Here is a 19,008-nt window from a genome sequence, read left to right as displayed (position 1 = left end):
TAACCATCAGCACCGCCTCACACCAGAAATATATAAACTTCAAATCATCCCTAGCCGGGCACTAAAATATGCGACAGCTCTCCCACCTCGCTCAATAGTCGTTTCAGCAATTCATGGTACATCAACAAATCCAGTCCAAAGTTTGGTGCACTACGCACATGGTTCACGAGGCTAGGGTTAGGGTCTACCTTCAGAAATGATCCCCTCGTTATGGACCGTCCAGAGACCACAGAATGTAAATACCAAGTACAAATGAGGCCTTGAAACTAGAGACGGAAACAAACATGGCAAAGAACATTTCACGTCCTTCGATGGGGTCTCTTGATCCCCAAACACGGTACAGTGAGTCCAAAAAACACCTGTATAGCAGCCTTCTCAAGGAAGCCTTGAACACTGCCAGGTCAGAAGTTCACAGGCACCTGCTCAAGACCCTCAAAAACTCGAACCCTGCTTTTTGTTTTTATAAAAAAGAAAATGCATTTACTGAACCCAGTGACCCTCCTGTGGTATCAAAATCAGGAGGACAACATCCTCCTGGTGGAAGCAACAGACACATTAAAGTAGCAATAACTCCTGTCACGCAACCAACCAGACAGCACTTTGAAGTGAGTGAAATGTGAGTAGGTCTTCTGATTATCCTCTGGGACGGGTTTTTACTTTTCTTTCTCCGACTGCAAAGTGAGGCGTTTTTAAAGTGAATTATATGACAATCTTAGGGTGTTATTTTATTGAAACACATAAAACGTAAATACCTGTAAATGAACTGTATGCATTCAGCAATTATGAAAGCAAAAAGGAAGGTAATTTAAAAAAAAGCTGAAACTGAGATTTTAAATCAGATTCAAACAATTAAGGCCCTTTTAATTGATGAAGCACAAATGACAAATATTCACAGAAACCAGATTTCCACAAATTATCATTTGTGTGTATTATAGTGTTATCAGTAAAACTGCATGGATATGCAAGTAAGGACAATTTTAATGGAAAATGTGCTGTCTGTAAATGACAATGTACTACCAAACAATGCATTAGTTACACTAAAAGAAAAATTAAAAAAAGAATCATCCTTCATGTCCAATAAAGTGAGTGCTAGTTCTTGTAAGTGGGTTGTGGTTCTAAACAGTTTGAGAAGCACTGCTCTTAATAAATGAAGAAGCAAACATACCCTCATCTTTCTCTGCCGGGGGCACAGGTAGAGATCCAGGCACCTCTCAAAGCGCTCATGGATGAAGCGTGGAAATGCTGGGACAGCGCGCAGGCATTTGTACGCCTGGGGCAGAAAGTTGAGTTTTCGCTCCTCAGGCTCTTGCTGCTCCCAGGCCAACCTCTGGAAGGGACAAATCACAGGGTCAGAGGAAGAGAACAGAGCGCTACCATTTTATAGAACTATTAGGAGCAAATACGCTTTTCATTTTAGGGAGCCCCGGTGAAAGGAGGCGTGGCATTGAAATGTGTGCACCCATCAGTGGCCTGGCTTGCAGCCATTACCTCTTCCTCGCTGAGGAGATACTCTGGCGGAGGGTTGTAGGACTCCTCGTGCCCCGGGAGTTTCATCTTGGGTGCAGGCACGTGCATCTTGTGTCGCCCCAGGATAGCATTGGGGTCTTCCTTGGCCCACAAGTCGTAATACTGGGGGCCATCTTCTTTCGGCTTGCGGGGCTTGATCCAGCCCATCTTAATGGCATGTACAAGCCTGGAAACCTGCAGGGGAGGATCAGAAATCAGACCGCCTCCTGAGAGTGAAGCTGTAAGAAAGATCATGCTCTAGATTCCAGAGCCCTACCCCAAAACAACCTTCAGATGAACCTTTAGTTTCTGCACCTGGCACACAAACCATCGATCACCAACCTCCCTCAGCACCTCAGGATATTAGGCCTGTTGCATACTCCCGGCCAGAAAGCCTTTGGATCCCAAATTCAGTTCCCACATGAATAACTATGTGCTAAGTATGTTCTGCACAAGGGATGAATCTCTTAAATCCATTCTTTGATGCAGATTTAATAAAAATTAATGTGAATCCATACCTTCCCCATTCCTTACAAGGAGATTTATACAATACACCCAGGGATACCAAAACTTTTTAAAGCAGCAGGCTCAGTAATTAACAAACAGACAGAGGCCTTTCCCTGGCCGATGCCAAGGTCATACTAAAGAAGACCCCAGAGGCTAGGACCTGTTAAACAGTCTCTCTCATCCCACATCTAAAGACATTCAGGAAGTTACCATGAGGGTCTTACCTTCTCCTTCTCAATCAGTGATGGGATGAAGCTCCGCTTGTCAGCTGGGCGATTAGTGACCGGGTGAATCATGATCTCATGAGTAAAGAAATCTACTGCAGGCTGTGGGGGAAACAAGAAGGTTTTAGTTCATTGAAGGTTATGTATCGATCTCTGTAGCACATTTATTGCCGCTGAGAAGCAAGCTCCTTTCCTGGTGCCTTGACCATTGAAGTAATTTACTGAACCGACTCAATCAATCAATCAATTCTTTATTCGAATGTCAAAGACTATCATAAAAGTCTCATACAAAATATCCATACAACTGAAATTCCACATAAATAAGATTAAAAAGTAAAATATTCCCCAATCGAAAAATCCAAACATTTGCGATTAGACCCAGCTGATTTAAGAAAACTACCCAATGTAAAACATATGTCAGCACTGGGCAACAATTGTAAGAAACGAAGGGCATCTCTCCATTGCTTAAAACTGTGCACCCTTAAAATAGCTAATAACAATTATGATCTAAAAGTTCATAGAATGATGTTAAGTGAAATGGGGGGAGTTTGTTAGAAGGGGCGATCCCAGGGAAGGGCAGGATATGGACCTGACCACCCTGTGACCCACCTCTTCCAGGAATGCAGCCGAGCACTGGCGGGAGACCCTTCTGGGGAAGAGTCTTGTATCTAGGATCATACGCGCCGAGCTAGCACCACTCGACAAAGACACCACACCATAGGTTCTGAAGAACGTATTCTTTATCTAGCAAGGTATCAGGATCTTTATGATCCACAAGGTTCGTATTTACAAGTAGAGCAAGGGCTCACAGAGTCTCAGTAAGGGTAGGGGTAAACAGAGTGGTCTCCCAATTATTACATACGTAACACCAATATGGCCCTAGACCAAAGATTTTAGGACATCATAGTTCCTCAGTAAGGGCTTTCGTGGTTCCAAGCTTTCCCTTAGTGCACAGCGTCCGTCGATAAACAGACGCTTCACAGAATTTTTTTAATCATTTTTACATATAGTCAGAGGGTTGTCAAATAAGAAGGATTTTCCTAGATCTGAAAATTCTGCTTAACATATTCAAGTCAGGGAATGTTCAAGGGCCACTCACATCGAAAACAATCACCAAGTATACTTAGGCTAAAATTGACCCAAATGTTGTTCCACACTGAAAGCCATTACAACAGGGGCCCTATCTTAAGATCCTCAAAATAAGGCGGGCAAGTTCTTTATGTCAAAAGAAGTGGGGAAATGAATGAAGAAGCGAGAGGAGACAACTGCAAAATCGATTCTCCTCCACTTGCAATGCCCAACAGTCTGCAAAACCCCAGATCCCACGACCAAAACTAGCAGTAGGTACACATTATTTGTTATATACGTCTGAAATAGAAGAGATCGGTTTGCCTCCCATGGCCTTACAAACACTAAAAAGAGAACATACGGTTTATGTAAACTTGACATTTCTGTACTTTACATTTTCAGCTCATGATCCATTATAATCAAACACGAGTCCTAGATATGTAAATCTGTACACACTCTCCAAGCGATTCCTATTGATACAGAGAGTGAGTAACAAATAGTGCTTATGTCCACATACCATGGCGTGGGAGTAAAGTTAGTTACAGGTCAAGATCAGACATACATTGTAGAAAAGCACATACCAAGCAACGTAGGTTCAGGCAAGAAGCACAGCATTATAAAAATATGAAAGTACAGGTATAGTAGCTGAATTGGCATAGGGAACAACTTGAGTTATGGTATTCAGAGAGACAGAGTTTATTAATCTATAAAATAAATACTGGGGATAGAACACACCCTTGTCTCACTCCACTGAACAGGCTCATTCTATTGCACTTCAAGTTATATTGACTTCTATTTTACCTTTACCAGCAGCCCAATGGTGACTATTTTAAACAAGCATTTGCAATGCAACAGGTCTTGCAGTTGTGCGAGTTTGAGCTATTGGCATTGTAAATGGCAATGCCTTTTAATTACGTGTTGGTTTTTAAAACCTAAATGAAAGGCATTGTCATTTACAATGCCAATAGCTTAAACTCTCACAAAAGCGAGACCTATTGCATTGCAAATGATTGTTATCTTATGCAACTAATAACCATTGCTCCCACACGGCGATTCTGCAGCCATCTTGGGGGTAGGCTGGGACACTTGACGGGCACCATCTTGGTGAGCGCTCCAGTGTTCCAGGCATACTCACGGACCTCTACTTATACCTGTCATGGAAACGCGCAGCGGTGACGCGCAGCAGGCGCGCCGTATTCGCGCCGGAGTTGAGCCAGAGTCATGCTTGTCTGCGTCCGTCAGCGCTAAGCGCCAGGGACTTGGCACCTCAGATGTTAGGAGGTCAATATTCCAGGGAGGAGCTGCTGACCATTAGACAGCTGCCCCCACATTGTGCCTTTGGGCCCTTTGACCAGCTGTGTGGTCCTTACAGGTTCTCAAGTGGCAACTTTTTACTTAAGACCCCAATCCCTATCTCAGCTCTTACTGAGCTCTCTCCTGCTGAATCTCCACATATAGGGCCTGTGACCCCGCGAGAACTTATTATCTTGTAATCTCAATGTGAGATCGATGGTTAAACATCACTCTGCGATCCATGATCTCATTTTGGAGGAGGTCCCAGATGTTTTCCTCATGACTGAAACGTGGCTGCAGGATGAGGCCACAGCAGTAGTGAATCTGGCACTCCCGCCGGGGTATTCCATCTACACCCATAATCGCAACTCTACGGGTGGGGGCATTGCTATGGTAGTTTAGTCTTGTTATCCTTGTGTATGGAAGGTATTGAATTTGGATGGCTGCGAGAGTGCACATTTTAGTGTCAAGGTCAGCCACCATTTTACCTTTTCCGGCCTCTTGATCTATCGTCCGCCTGGCAATGATAATGCCTTTAGGAAAGCTCTTCCTGGAACGGCTAGCTCCCTTGCAATGGGCTCTGCCAATTTTAGTATCCTCGGAGATCTCAATCTCCATTTTGATCGTCACCATACTCCATCGATAAGCAGTACTATTGCAGATTTAGTGGCACTGCAGCTAAGTCAGCTGGTCACTTAACCTACACATGTGGGTGGACATATATTGGATCCAATATTCTCGAATCTGCCGGGAGCTAAGGTGCCGCAGCCAAGCCCAGTTGCCTGGTCCGCACACTTTCTAGTGAAATTGTATCTTACGATCAGAGACCTCCCTTTTAAACCGTTAGATAGAGTCGTTTTTAAACGTCCCTGGAAAAAATTAAAGCTTGAAGACTTCCACAGTCTACTTGTTGAAAATCCGCTTGGTCCCCTTAACGAGGTGGAATCCGGCTATGATCTTTTTTGTGCTTGGATTATCCGGGCTCTAGATGCTCTGATCCCGGCCACGTGGAGCAAATGTCGCTCCTTAGAACCAAGTACATGGTATGATAGTACCCTGTTGCCGCTAAAAAAAACAAGCGGAACGGGGCTGGCGGAAAACCTACGAAGTTGGGAAAAAGACTGCATACCTCACTAAAGTTAAAAGTTATCACAGGGCCGTGCGGCCTACTACTCTAAAGAGTTTAAAAACAGTTCCAACTCGTCGAAATTGATCTTTAAAGTCCTTAAGACCTGACTGCGAAAAGAGCTCTTACAGCTGAAATTTGTTCAGTGTCTCATTATGAAGATCTAGCGGCCTTTTTCCTTGAAAGGGTTCAGGCTATCTATAGTTCTTTTCCTAGCTCTGTCCCTTCGAGCGAGGCTCAGAGATCCAACCCCTCCACGAATGTGGTTCTTTCGACTATCCCTGGCCTGTCGGAGGAGGTGTTTAATGGGTTGGCTACTAAAGTAAAATCTGGGTCTCCTGCCGACCCTCTCAGACCGGCGCAGTTCAGGGAACCATCTATTCTCTGCCTCCCTCCTGTGCGCCATCTTATCAACTTGTCCTTTTCCTCAGGTACTGTTCCAACTAAATGGAAACAGGCTTTTGTCACCCCGATTCTAAAGAAACCCACGTTGGACCCCCTCAAACTGGAGAATTACCGACCAATCTCTTTGCTCCCGTGGGTCGCGAAGGTTGCTGAGGCCCATGTCAATGGTATTCTGTCTGAACATCTACAGAGGGCTAAAATCTTGGATCCCTCCCAGAATGGTTTTCGCGCTGGCCACAGCACCGAGACAGCTTTACTCTCGATGACGGAACATCTGCGGTCCGTGCTTGATTCCGATCAGACTGTGGCACTGGTGTTACTTGACCTCAGTGCCGCGTTTGATACGGTTTCACACACGATTCTACTGGAAGAGGCTGGTGTCTCTGGCATAGCATTGGACTGGTTTCGTTTTTTTTTTTAGCCAATCGCTCATTCAGGGTTGCAACCCCACCCTTTGAGTCTATATGCTACCCGCTCGAACTGGGAGTGCCTCAGGGATCGGCATTGAGCCCCACATTGTTTAATCTTTATGTGCAGCCACTGGCTGCGGTCGCCAAGCATTGGGACATGACTATGGTCTCCTATGCTGACGACACGTAGCTGGCGGTGACACTGAGTGGGAGGTCCGACCTTGATGCCCCCAAATTTCGGGGCCGGTCTCTTAGCAGTAGCGGGCTGGATGGCAGCTAACTGTCTTCAGCTTAATGCTAAGAAGACAAGGGTCCTGATCGTGGGCAAACATAGTAACCTTTGGGGTGAAAAGTGGTGGCCTTCAGAGCTAGGTGTCACTCCAACTCCAGTTTCGAAGGTTAAAAACTTAGGTGTCTGGCTAGACTCTACCCTCAGCTTCTGCAGCCAGACAAAAAAAGTGGCAGCTACCTGTTTCGGGATTTTGCGAGGGCTTAGGCCCATCCTGAAATTTTTTGACGCCCCTACTAGGCAGCTGATTATGCAGGCTATTATTTTATCAAGGCTTGACTATGCCAGGTCGCTCCTGTTGGGGGCCAATCATGCAGAAGTTGCCCGGATGCAGCGTGTTCAAAATGCTGCCGCCAGAGCCCTGGTGGGTCTACCGAGGTTCTGCTCCGTGAAAGAAACTATCCGGACGCTACACTGGCTGCCTATGGCGCAACGGATTGACCTTATGTCTGTCTTTTAAGATTCTCAAATTGTCCTCCCCCCAGATCCTTGAGAATCTTCTCATTCCCTATGTTCCTTCTCGTTCCCTGAGGTCTTTGGGTCAAAACCTGGTTGTGGTCCCGCGGTTCAAGCTCTGCCGAGCCGGAGGACGATCCTTTCGTGTTTTAGCTGCTAAATTATGGAACTCACTTCCATCCCAAATTCGTGCACTGGATGAGTTGCTTGACTTCAGGAGGGCTATTAAAACCTATCTGTTCCCTTCTGTACTTTAGCATTTCCCTTTCCTGCTTCCTGATTCTCTGATGTATTTTGTGTTATGTCTTTTATGCCCGTCCAAAGCACCGGGACGTCCATTTGCTGGGGCAGCTGTGCGCTATAAAAGTGCTGATAACATAACATAACATAACATTGACAAAGCCAATAGTCCTTACTTGTTGTAGGTATGATGTTACTTGTTGTATCATATATCTGGATAAAATGACAAACAGCCAAATACAAATCGGGCGGCACACTATGCTAAACACAGATTTTTTGCGTTTTAAAGCCATGCCCCTAATTACACTGGCAACACCCCTTTGAGAGACCCCCCAGTTTTTTAATCCCACTTAAAGCCCTGAGCCTTCCGTATTGCAAGCGTCCTGGTGAGCGCTTCTGATGCCATTTGTCTGTTAGGCACCGCCCTGCTGCTCTGATTTGCCCGCCCCTAGGAGGACTGGTGCGACTTGCGAGTGCCAGCGCACCTCTTCCACAGCTGGATGGGGGACCCCGAAAGATAGCCGCATGGGGGAAACCGTAGAAGGATGAATAGGCAGAGCACCCAGGTGTTCAATAGCCGCTGAAGGATGACGGAAGGGGAGACTACCGGCGCCGTGATCTCCGGGTTCTTGTTTGGCACCTTCGTGTTCCAGCATTTCAACTCCAGAAGCGACACAGTAAGTAACAACGTGATGTTGTTGGGATACTACAGAAGCTCTTTAACACTTTGTGTGTGGTGGGACCGCATGTTGCGTACCCTTACCCAGAGGGAACCCCCTTGTTCATTTACTCTGCATTCACCATGTACTGTCCTCGCTGTCTTCCGTGTTTTGAGTTTGCAGAAATGTAGTAAATAGACTCTCGTTGAGAGACATAAAGAAGCATTTGCAATGGTTGGTTGATGTCGTGGCATGCCATGGTCCAAATCATGAGGCTGTGTACTGAAAGTGTTTCCCGGCCAATGAGTCCACTAGAAAGCAAAGTATGATGTCAATGTTGACAACGACAATCAAATAACACCACAGGGAAGATATCAACAAATTATAGATATACCCACATTTTTTGTATCAAACAGGGAACATACATTACATTGAAAGGCACCAAGAGATTCAGTTCAAATGTATTTACAGAAATAGCTGCATGGGTCTCATTAACATACTCAACATGGTAACTTACTTTATCGCTGATCCGGTTGAAACAATGCCAGTGGTTCCCGGCTCTTCCTCCGGAGCGGCAGAAGGCCTCACCCGTCCATGGCATGAGTTGTCTCCCCGAGCACCCATTAACCAGCCAGCACAGCCCCCACCCGCCCGTCCTCATAAAAGCCAAGATGTCCTTGCTGCGTGCGCGGCCCTGCGGACGAGCTCACCAAACACATTGCAGACAATGGCTGTGACCGAGCGCCTTAGGAGACACGCGCTGTGAAAGTGAAAGTGTGGGAGAGCGTGAGAAGAGACGTGAGCCGCTCACAGCGCATGTCTCCTAAAGCGCGCACGTTCACAGTGCGTGTCTCCTAAAGCGCACGGTCACAGCCATTGTCTGCAATGGGTTTTTAAGCTAGCTACACAGCGACAATAAGTGCACATCTCATGTCCCACTTCGCTAGCTACACAGCGACAATAAGTCTCGCTAGCGAGCAACGCATGGCGCTGCATCGCTAGGCGAGACCAAAAAGGTATAGCCCAGCAGACTTCTTACAAATCTATGGACTGTTGCAGTGTAATCGATTTACCTTTTCCCTAGTCCACTCCCATCCTGATGCAGGTCTACATGAAGCACACTGTGCCGAAATATTATATGAAGTCCCTGTATTAACGGACTGTCATTGAGAATTCAGCTTACCTCATAAGGGTTGTAGTTAACATCTCCAAACTGGCCTTTCTGAAGACGATGAACTAGGTCGACCTGTTCGTCTGTCAGTTTGATATCAGCTCCAGTCATCTTGTCATGAACTGTCCGCCTGTATGGATGATGCACATTAAAAAGCAGGGGTTTATGGTAAATCATGAACAATGAAAAGTAAGTAAAGGAAAGAGGAATGGGGTGTCAGGAAGGAAATGGAGAGGGCAAAAGGATACAGGTTTTAGAGGAGCACTGGAATAAAGTGAGCAATTTGGAAGAAGGGACAAGCAGATAGTGGAGCCAGAAAGATTGAAGATGGAGCGCTATAGGAGAGTAAGAGATGCCAGAGGAGATTGACATGCATACTGATTCAGGTGAGACATGAACATGGGAAAGGTAATACCCAGAGATCAATCAATCAGGTGTTTGTTAAAGCGCGACTACTCACCCGCAAGGGTCTCACGGCGCTGAGAGGGGAGGTGGGGGTGCAGGTTTCATACCATCAAGATGGGGGTCTGTCGAAGAGCCAGGTTTTGAGGCTTCTTGCGAAGATGGGTGTGAGAAGTTGGCCTGGTATATGATGATCACTATTCTAGTGAGCACCGTGCACCAGTCCAAACGACCCTTATGGTGATTGGTTGTAAATCAATCTTATAGACCAGCTATCCTAGGGGTAGCATGGACAAAGCAGTCTTAGGCTTAGGCTAAACTCAAGAGGGCATGTGAAGCCAGCTGTTTTACCATATGCAATCCTTTTAACATCAAATGAAAGGACACCACACAAGTTATATATTATAAAATATATGCATTTATTACTAGAATAATCCCCTGTACTCTTTATGAGGACAGAAGCAAAAGCGTTAAACAAAGAACTTCATATAACATCCAAAGGTTGCACAAATATGGATAGGCCCGGGTGGCCCCTCAAACCATATACTAAAATAGTGGTATGAGAACCACGTCACGAACAATGGTATGGCCTAGGGCCTTGAGAATCGCTGGGGGACTAACGAAGGTTAGGTAGGGGGAGGCCCACAGGATGCGGGTACAGTGTCTATAGGCACACGCGTTTACCAATAGAAGTCAATGGTGCGTAAAAGTTAGAAAGTTACTGATTTGGGAGTGGACTGGACTAGAACTTAACCACTTAAAACTAGTACACTAGAGGTATAAACCACTACAGGAGCACCGGAGTACTCTCGTTACCTCACCCACAGGAAGCGGGTGCATAGGTGTCAAAGTGAGTCGGATTTCGTCGTGGAGTTCTATGGAGCCTGGAGGAAAAGATGCTGCAGGCGACCAGGAAAGAAGAGTCCGGTTGGATCCAAGGGTGGTCGAAGATGTAGAGTACCTGAAAGCAGAGTGGACAGAGTCTGGGTCGCTAGCCAGTGACCAGGATGGAACCAGGAAGGAACCAAGTGATGTCGTGAAGCTGGTCTCCGCTGCCACGTGGACCAGGAGATATCGACGACGACCAGGAGGTAGACACGGACTGTCCCACAAAGGCTCTTGCTGTCGGCGGTGTCGGTTCTCGAATCGGAGTCAACAGTCCTTGGCAAATGCAACCCACGCAGGAATCGAAGATGGCTTCTGGATCAGACCGGCAAGGTCTGATCGGCTGCTCCTTTTCAGGGGAGCAAGGGCCAGTCTGGAGCAACCAGACCAGCAGTGAAAATTCGAAGGTTCTTCGTCACAGAGGCCACTAGCCAACGGGCAAGTGACCGGACAACGCGTCGAGCAGGAAAATTGCAAAATGGCCCCACGCAGCACTCTGAGTGTGGAGAGGTGATCTTTGGTGCAAAGGCTGCTCGGGGCTGGGGCTTCTCAAGCCCCAATGCACAGCTTCGAGGGTGCCTCGGGAGCTGCACAGGAAGCACTTCGCTGGCTTTCCAAGATGGCCGGTCCCACGTCTAACGTCGCCCCCACGGGTCTCAGCTTTGCTGGGACTGTGGATTGGGCTGTTGGAAGTCTGGGAGTCCAGGTCTTGTCGGTCTCTGTCGTTCGAGCTCCGGCGGGAGCAACAACAAAGAAAACCTTTGAGCGCTGATGGTGCCTGCTTGTGCAGGGTGGTCACTCCTTGACCACAAGGGAGATTCTTCAGTCTTCTACGTCGAGTAGGATGTCGAAGGGTCCAGAGTTTCGTATCAAAGTTTCAGTCAGGATTATCTACTGTCTATGGGCACAGCTCCTACCTTTATTCCAAATCAAGGGGCTGGATCTCCTGCTAGGTCCATCCTATGGGTGGGACCCAGGAAGGGGGTGGTTACACCCCTTTCCCTTTGTCTAGTTTTGCGCCAGAGCTGGGGCTGGAGTGCCCCAGCACTGGTTTGAACTGGACTTTGCATGGGACACCTTGTGTGCCCCAGGTAGTGTCTAGTTTCATTCAGCCCTCCCTGCCCCAATCCACTATCTCCTGTCTGGGTGGTGCTAGCACCTCCCTGTGACAGGAAACCTTTTGTCTAGGCCTCCCCTGCCGGAGTTTCGGTCAGCAGCAGGAGGCCAGACTTGTGTCTGTGGCAGCAGCATCCATTTTGTGATGCTGAGGCTCTGGTTAGATTTAACCGCGTTTAAGGAAAGTAACATGTCTTCTCCTTCTAGAAAAGTGGAATGCTACCCCCGTCGTCAGGACTGGCGAGGGAGTAGTATTCCAAAGCGTATGACACCTTACACAACATGTTTTGATAAAACCAAACCATAGTTAGTTTATAACCGCGAGGTTCATAATGCACTTAAGAGTATATGGTGTGGCAATCGCCCAGAACAGCTATAAGGACTTGGTTCCGAAAGCTGAAGACAGGCTCAGCTCATGCTTGAGCACCATCTCACATAAAACCAAGCACTCTGCCTCCAGGATTGTTAAGGCCTGCCATAGGATTGACTTATAGGTGCAAATGTGTCCAGATATAGGTTTATGCAAAATCCACAGTTGCTGGACAGAATGCAGAACAATGTCATACATTCACCTCAGTACAGAGATCTGGGCCTAAATCCATCGTTTTTTGGCACTCTACACCACCCCAGTTCAGACATGGCCATATGCAAATCAGTGCCTAATGGGAACAGTCCAGCCCGAACTGCCAAGCCATGCCTTCCCTGGACCGGAAACAAGCTTTCCGAGGACCGGTTTCTGGCATTACCCAGTGGTGTGGAGTGCATGGGACTCACGTCTGAGCATACCCATCCCACTCGGGGTGACAAATGCAAAAACCACAGTTGATGGACAGAATGCAGAACAATGTCATACATTCACCCCAGTACAGTGATCTGGGCCTAAATCCATCTTTTTTTGCACTCCACCCCACCCCAGTTCAGACATGGCCATATGCAAATCAGTCTGACCCTGTGCCTGTGCAGTTCGGGCTGGACTGTTCCCATGAGGTTTAAGTTCCACCAATATACAGATTTTTCAGGCAGGACGATAAGCGGGAGTATTAAGGCAAGGGCTTCATGTATGGTGGTAATTGTGGGCGGACATTAAGAGCAAGAGCTGTGACAGACAGGGGTGTGTGAAATCAAGAGGAAGTTTTTCTTAGAACCCCCCCACCTCCCTCAACTTGCGCTTGCTTAGAGAGGTGACAAGGCTTTGGAAGTAACCAGGTTTTGCTTCATCTAGGGCTACGTTTGGACAGTGGTTATTCGAAGACCTCGGGTATTCAGAGGACTTATTGTTGCACCTTTTGAGGGAAGGTGCTCTCATCTTGGTCTTTAAGGAGCTGATGGTATGTAAATATGATTTTCTTGTTGACATTTCGCTGTTTTTTTGCCAACAAAATGTGAACAGACTCGAATCAGGACTGCAACAGGGGTGTGAATGAGAAAAGAACAGCTAGTCATTGAGGCACTTTCTACCCATCCGGGGGAGAAGGGTGGATGGGTCGGGGATACCAGAATATTTCATAAACAAGCACCATGGTGATAAAGGGATGAATGAGGAGGTTTAAATGGAAATAGGGAGATTAGAGAGATGACGAAAGAAAATGGATGCTGGAGAAAGGGCATAGGGGTAGAGGAGTAGAAGCAATGGTAGAATGTAAAAGGAAATGTAGTATACTTATAAAGCGCACAGCTGCCCCAGCAACGGGGCGTCCCGGCGCTGTATACCGCGGTGGAACCCTTCCTGGCTCTCCCTGTGAGATGCCCCTCCTGGGCACCCCCAAGGTGAAGCCAGGCTTCCCAGCATTTTTTGGGGCAGTTGTGGAGATTAAGCAAGCTATTGCCCAGAGTTGCAGAGTAAGACCGATGATTAGAGTAGGCGCTGAGGCGAGAATTATCGAGTGCGCAGACATTGAGCCCCAGACCCTGCCGCGTCGGGAATTGAACCCTGGTCCCGGGCCTGATCTCTGCTTCAGGCTCTGCCGCTTCTAACCAGTGAGCCACACTTCTAGAAAAGAGACAAGGAAGTAGAAGCTGCAGTAGAGAAGGGTCAAAGAAAAGGCGATGACAGAAAAGAGCTGAAAAAAGTGAAAAGTGATGCATGCGAAGAGACCAGGGGATTAAAGAAGCGAAATGGTAGAAAAGGTCAGAGAAGAAGCACAAGGAAGAGTAAAGAAAGAGGTGCCGAAAAGGTGAGGAAGGAAGAGCAAGAGTAGGAGAAGAGGTGATGAGCAAGAGCGGTAGAGCGATGCAAGAGAACAGAGGAAGAAAGAGCGATGCAAGAGAACAGAGGAAGAAAGAGCAATGCTGAGAAGGGATGCGGCGGCGATCAATGGAAGAGAAGGAAAGAAGAGGTGAGGAAGGAGAGGGGACAGTAAAGAAAGAGTGATGTGTTGCAACATTTGCTGGTAGATGCTTGGCAAAATAGAGGCTTGGAGGACACAGAACCGAGAAGACACTGCAGTGGCCGGGGACTGATGAAGAGGTGGAGGGGAGAAAGTGAGATGGTACTTTTTCCTCCCTTAACTTCCATGCCACTTAACAGCCTCTAGTGCGCCCCTCCACCCTTTCCCTACATTCCACGTCTCCTCAGAACGACTAGGCCATCTTTCCTTTCCTACCAGTCCATTTAAACCACGCCCCAACTCCATCACCCCTTCTGCACTATCCATGGACCTTTTCACCTCAAACTGTTGTTCCCACTGCTTCACAATCCTCCAACCCTCTTTACCAGCTCTCCTTCTCCTGATCTCCACCACCCCTCATCGCTTCGCCGAGGAGCAGAAGCTGAAAATGGGGGTATGTATGAGATGGTTCCCATGCCTTGGAGTCTGCTAGGGGTTGGCAATGCAATACGAGCGATAATCTCAGAACCAGGAGAGTTTAGAAGTGCATTAGACCCAGTTGGCGAAGACCCTGGTTCGTGGTAGTGATTCCAGGGACCAGAGGTATTGAGAAGCTGTTCCCCGTGACGTGAAGTCTAGCAGTAGAGGGCAGAGAGACCTTTGTGGTATTTCAGTCCAGAAGTGGAGGGTACAGGTACACAGGAGATGTTCTTAGGCATCAGAGAACAGCAGGTGCCTCAGAGTTGAGGCTACATGGGAAGGTCTTGCATGTGCTGCAGAGCCAGGCAATGGAGAAGTGTTCAACAGAAGAAGGTCTCCAGGCCCAGCGACTCTTACCAGTAGTCAGGGTTCTCCATCTTGTCCAAGAACTCGTCCAGTTCGTCCTTGTTGCGGATTGGTTTGTAGATTTTCCTCCCCTCCAGGTCGTATCCAACGTGGGGGTAATCCTGGTACCATTCCATGGGGATGTTACCCACGGTATTGCGGACATCCTGAGTGGAAGAGAAAACAGAGAGAACCAGGAGTTAGAGCCAGGCAAAAAACATGCCTCAAACAGGTAAGTTCTTTTACGCGCATTGATCACAGAAAACAATGTGAAAACCTAAAAACAACACTTGCGAAGCCCATCAACGTTTGCTGACAATCACAATGCAAAGCTCCCGTCTTCCTAAAATGGGGACCTGTAGGTAGGTCATGGATAAGAAACTACTGCACATCATCACCGAAAAAAGTTTAGTTCTGGGGAGCCAAGAGATGGATATATCAGACAAACACACCGAAAATTCAAATAAAAATAAAATATACACAACCATATATGTTCCATCTTCAATAATGTTTATCCAAAACCTGAAGAACTTTGGCAGGTATATTACAAGGGTGAGAAAGCATAAATCAGAGAATATAAAAGAGGAAAGGAGCGGGATGAGAATGGCCACAGCAGAAAAGGAGAAAAAGCATTGGAAAACCAACACATCTGGTAAAAGTGAAACTGCTTCATAGCCCATTAACAAGTTTGTGCCCGAGTTTGGGTGAAGACGAGAATGTGTGAACAACGGGATGGATGAGAGAGTGCATGGATAAAAGGATTCATCAGTGAGAGTACATGGATAATTAGTGAGTGAGTGTGCCGATGGGTAAGTGGTTTAGAGCATTGATGAATGGGTTAATAAAAGTGCATGGATAGGAGCCTGGATGCGCGCGGCGGAGTAAAAGAATGACTTGACGCAACGAAGCAGCAGGTTACCCCCATCTTACAAGATGAGGCCTCAGGCCACAAACAGGGATAATACTGCAACACAAATGTCAGGCATTACCAATATTCTGCAGAGTGAAGCATCACACAAGGCGTGGGCAAATGTAAATTTATGGTTCCTAAATTCAAATCCTACTCTTGTTGACTTTAAAATATTACTTTCCATTATGAGAAACAACAGGCAAGTGGAGAACACCTGTAAGCTGAGCTCTGCGAGGCCCCCGCCAGCGCCCCAACCTTTTCTTACCTGAGAATAAGCATGCATGCAAGATTCAGGGGGAGAATTGGGATTTTCTAAAGCCAAAATGGATTTATTGTAGCCGTTTCCCACCTAAAACTGCCTTGCCTTCCAACATACATCAATAGGGGAAATGAAGGCCCCTGATACTATTGTTTTCAAGATCTCTTTTTCAAAATGTTGGCCTGTACGGGTAAGCAGACTCGAAGTGGGGCTGAGTGCGGTCTCCTGCCAGTGGTCTAATCTTCTTTTAACTGAGCGTACTGGACTCACAGCGGAGTTCAGTAAGGCCCCTGGTTCATCCCTAGTCCGAGGGTGGCAGACCTCTACAGCCCAAGGCCTCCATGGTTGGTTCATCCCTAGTCCGAGGGTGGCAGACCTCTACAGCCCAAGGCCTCCATGGTTGGTTCATCCCTAGTCCGAGGGTGGCAGATCTCTACAGCCCAAGGCCTCCATGGTTGACACAATGGTTGACTTGAAGGTAGCAGTCCCCACTCTGCCAAATGAGCTGGGAGGGTTATCTGAACAGTTTACAAAAGGGCTCTGCATCAGTTCACCTGGACTGTTCTGGCACGTGAGGCGTCTTCGCATCTCTTTCTTGTTGCACCACCAGCGCCAACACAGATCAGGTGTTTGGGAGACAGAGTACCTTAAGTAAATGGCAAGCCCACAGGCCCACAGCCAGGGCCGGCTTTAGCGCTGGCGGCGCCCAGTGCTACAATCCTATTTGGCGCCTTCACCCCCATGACCACCTCTCTACCATCCGGCAAAAGTGCCGCTCATCTCCCCAATCATAAGTTATTGCTAAACACAGCTCAGCCCCCGAGGTCAGTGCCTGCCTCCACAGGTCGGCGCCCAGTGCCCAGGTGCAATGTCCTAAAGCCGGCCCAGCTCGCAGCAGATCAAATGCATAAAGAAAAAAAAGGAACATAATACAACAGCGTACATAGGCTTACAAAAGAAAAGTAGAGTACCTAAGTGGCAACCTAAACACAGGGTCATAGCGAAAGACGAGCCCAAAAAATAAATACTACCGAAGTGGCACATGCACAGGTTCGTAAAAAAAGACCAGATAAAGATCATACTGTACACATGGTGGATTTAAGAAAGTGGATGTTCTCTTTCTTGCAGTAAAACCTTACAGATGCGGCACCATTCAAAGATGGCGGCTGGGCTTAAACGGTAAGTACCCTGCTCGAGAGAAGAATCAGCAGCAAGGATATTTATTTCAAGTACAAGCACACCACCTTAGGAAGGGCAGTTTCACCATGAAAGGCATCACAAGCCTCACAAAATAACTCAAGAAAAACTTACTTGATGTCCTATCTAAATAGGTATACTCACTGTAATTGTCATTTTTTTTCTATTTTTTAAGTAGTGCTTTTAGCATAAACATTTTATTAAAATAGAACACTCCGCTATCATATGGCATTTGCAGAATTATTTATACCATACAAGTAATGTTGCTCAATTTTCAAGGTGATTTTCATATTCAACAAATAATCTGTTCGAGCTGCTGCTTGTCCTAAAATGAAACCACCTCGTGCTCTGCATTGGAAAAAAAAGCCTAATGCCCCGGTGCAAAATAAAATAGCAACTGTAGCCCCATCTATTTGTTTTTAGAAAACAATTAAAACATTATGGCACAGGTAAAGCTGTCTGTAGCCAGACCTAAAAATAAAAGGTGCAGAGGGGAGGCGAGGGGAGTCAGAAGCCTTGGTCATAAATAACACTCTAACAGGCAACCAACACTGCAGGCACAGACTGAAATACTCAGCACATCCTTGGCACAACTGAGTTCCAAACACCACACTTACTAATCTAGAAAGGAAACGCCTGCTTCATCAACAGAACTACAACCCACAGATCCTCAGTCACTCTACAGATTTCAGGGAAGTTGTGGGTCGAGCCTACAGATTCCCCAGTCCCCCTACAGCTTCGGGGAGGTTGTGGGTTGAACCTACAGATTCATCAGTCACCCTGCAGCTTCGGGGACGCTGTGGGTTGAAGGGGATCACTCCAAACCTCTACACCTGTTGTGCACCTAGAGTGTGTCCTGCAGAGCAGCTGCGGGGGGTAGTGCGGTGCATTTTAGTTTCAAGACAAACAAGCATTTACAATGCAATGGTTTCGCCTTTGGAAAAGTTAGAGCTATTGGCATTGTAAATGACAAAACTTGTATTTACGTATTGGTTTTGAAAACAGATAAATAAATGGCATTGTCATTTACATTGCCATTAGCTTAATCTCTTGCAAATGTGAGACCTATTGCATTTGCACCCACACAGAGAGCCACACACAAACAAAGGCACACACACACACAGCCAGCCACACACACACACACACACAGCCAGCAGCACACACACACAGCCAGCCGCACACACACACAGCCAGCCGCACACACACACAGCCAGCCGCACACACACACAGCAGCCGCACACACACACACAGCCAGCCGCACACACACACACACACACACACACAGAGCCAGCCAGTGGCGTTCGAAATTAGAAACATGACCTTCTTGCACGATTGGGACCATTTAGTTGGACAGCAATGTTTTGAAAATAAGGGTGGAATACATTTGGTAACCTGGTGATGCACTTATGTAATTTTCAAGAGTCTGGCATCCTGCGTTGCAATTAGCACCTGGATAAACGTCTATGTGGGCAGGCCTGCTAAAGATAGGTACGCTGCTATTGATAACGGTTTTTGAAATATTTTATCCTGGCATGGGTCCACTAAAGTCAAGTTTGAAAAAAACCGCTAAAGTGCATAGAAGACACAATGTTGACCTTTTTAGCGTGTCCGTGGAACGTTTTTCTCCTTATGAACACTGGGCCAGTTCAAGGCTATGATGTATTTTTGTCTCTGGTGTAAGCTGGGTTCCCTCCATCTCTAAGTTTAGGTCTGACAGCTAATATTGACTTTTG

At 47.0% G+C, this 19,008-nt stretch overlaps 1 protein-coding gene across 1 annotated transcript in view; it reads right to left on the bottom strand.

The window, feature by feature from the left end:
* The window catches only part of BOP1 (BOP1 ribosomal biogenesis factor), a 73,918-nt gene extending 58,845 nt beyond the window's left edge, over positions 1–15,073 (bottom strand). Inside the window, exons 1-5 of the mRNA XM_086966445.1 lie at positions 14,922–15,073; positions 9,367–9,484; positions 2,238–2,339; positions 1,489–1,701; positions 1,166–1,327 (exon numbers count right to left, since the gene is read on the bottom strand). Coding sequence (XP_086822571.1) covers positions 1,166–1,327; positions 1,489–1,701; positions 2,238–2,339; positions 9,367–9,484; positions 14,922–15,046 — 720 coding nt within the window. The 5' untranslated portion in view covers positions 15,047–15,073. The remainder of the gene's footprint in view (positions 1–1,165; positions 1,328–1,488; positions 1,702–2,237; positions 2,340–9,366; positions 9,485–14,921) is intronic.
* Between the last annotated feature and the right edge of the window lie 3,935 nt (positions 15,074–19,008).

The sequence above is a fragment of the Lissotriton vulgaris genome, chromosome 4_1 (genome assembly GCF_964263255.1).
Source record: "Lissotriton vulgaris chromosome 4_1, aLisVul1.2, whole genome shotgun sequence".
NCBI lineage: Eukaryota > Metazoa > Chordata > Amphibia > Caudata > Salamandridae > Lissotriton > Lissotriton vulgaris.
The sequence above is the reverse complement of the archived record's forward strand: the minus strand, read 5'-3'. Positions and strand labels throughout refer to the sequence as shown.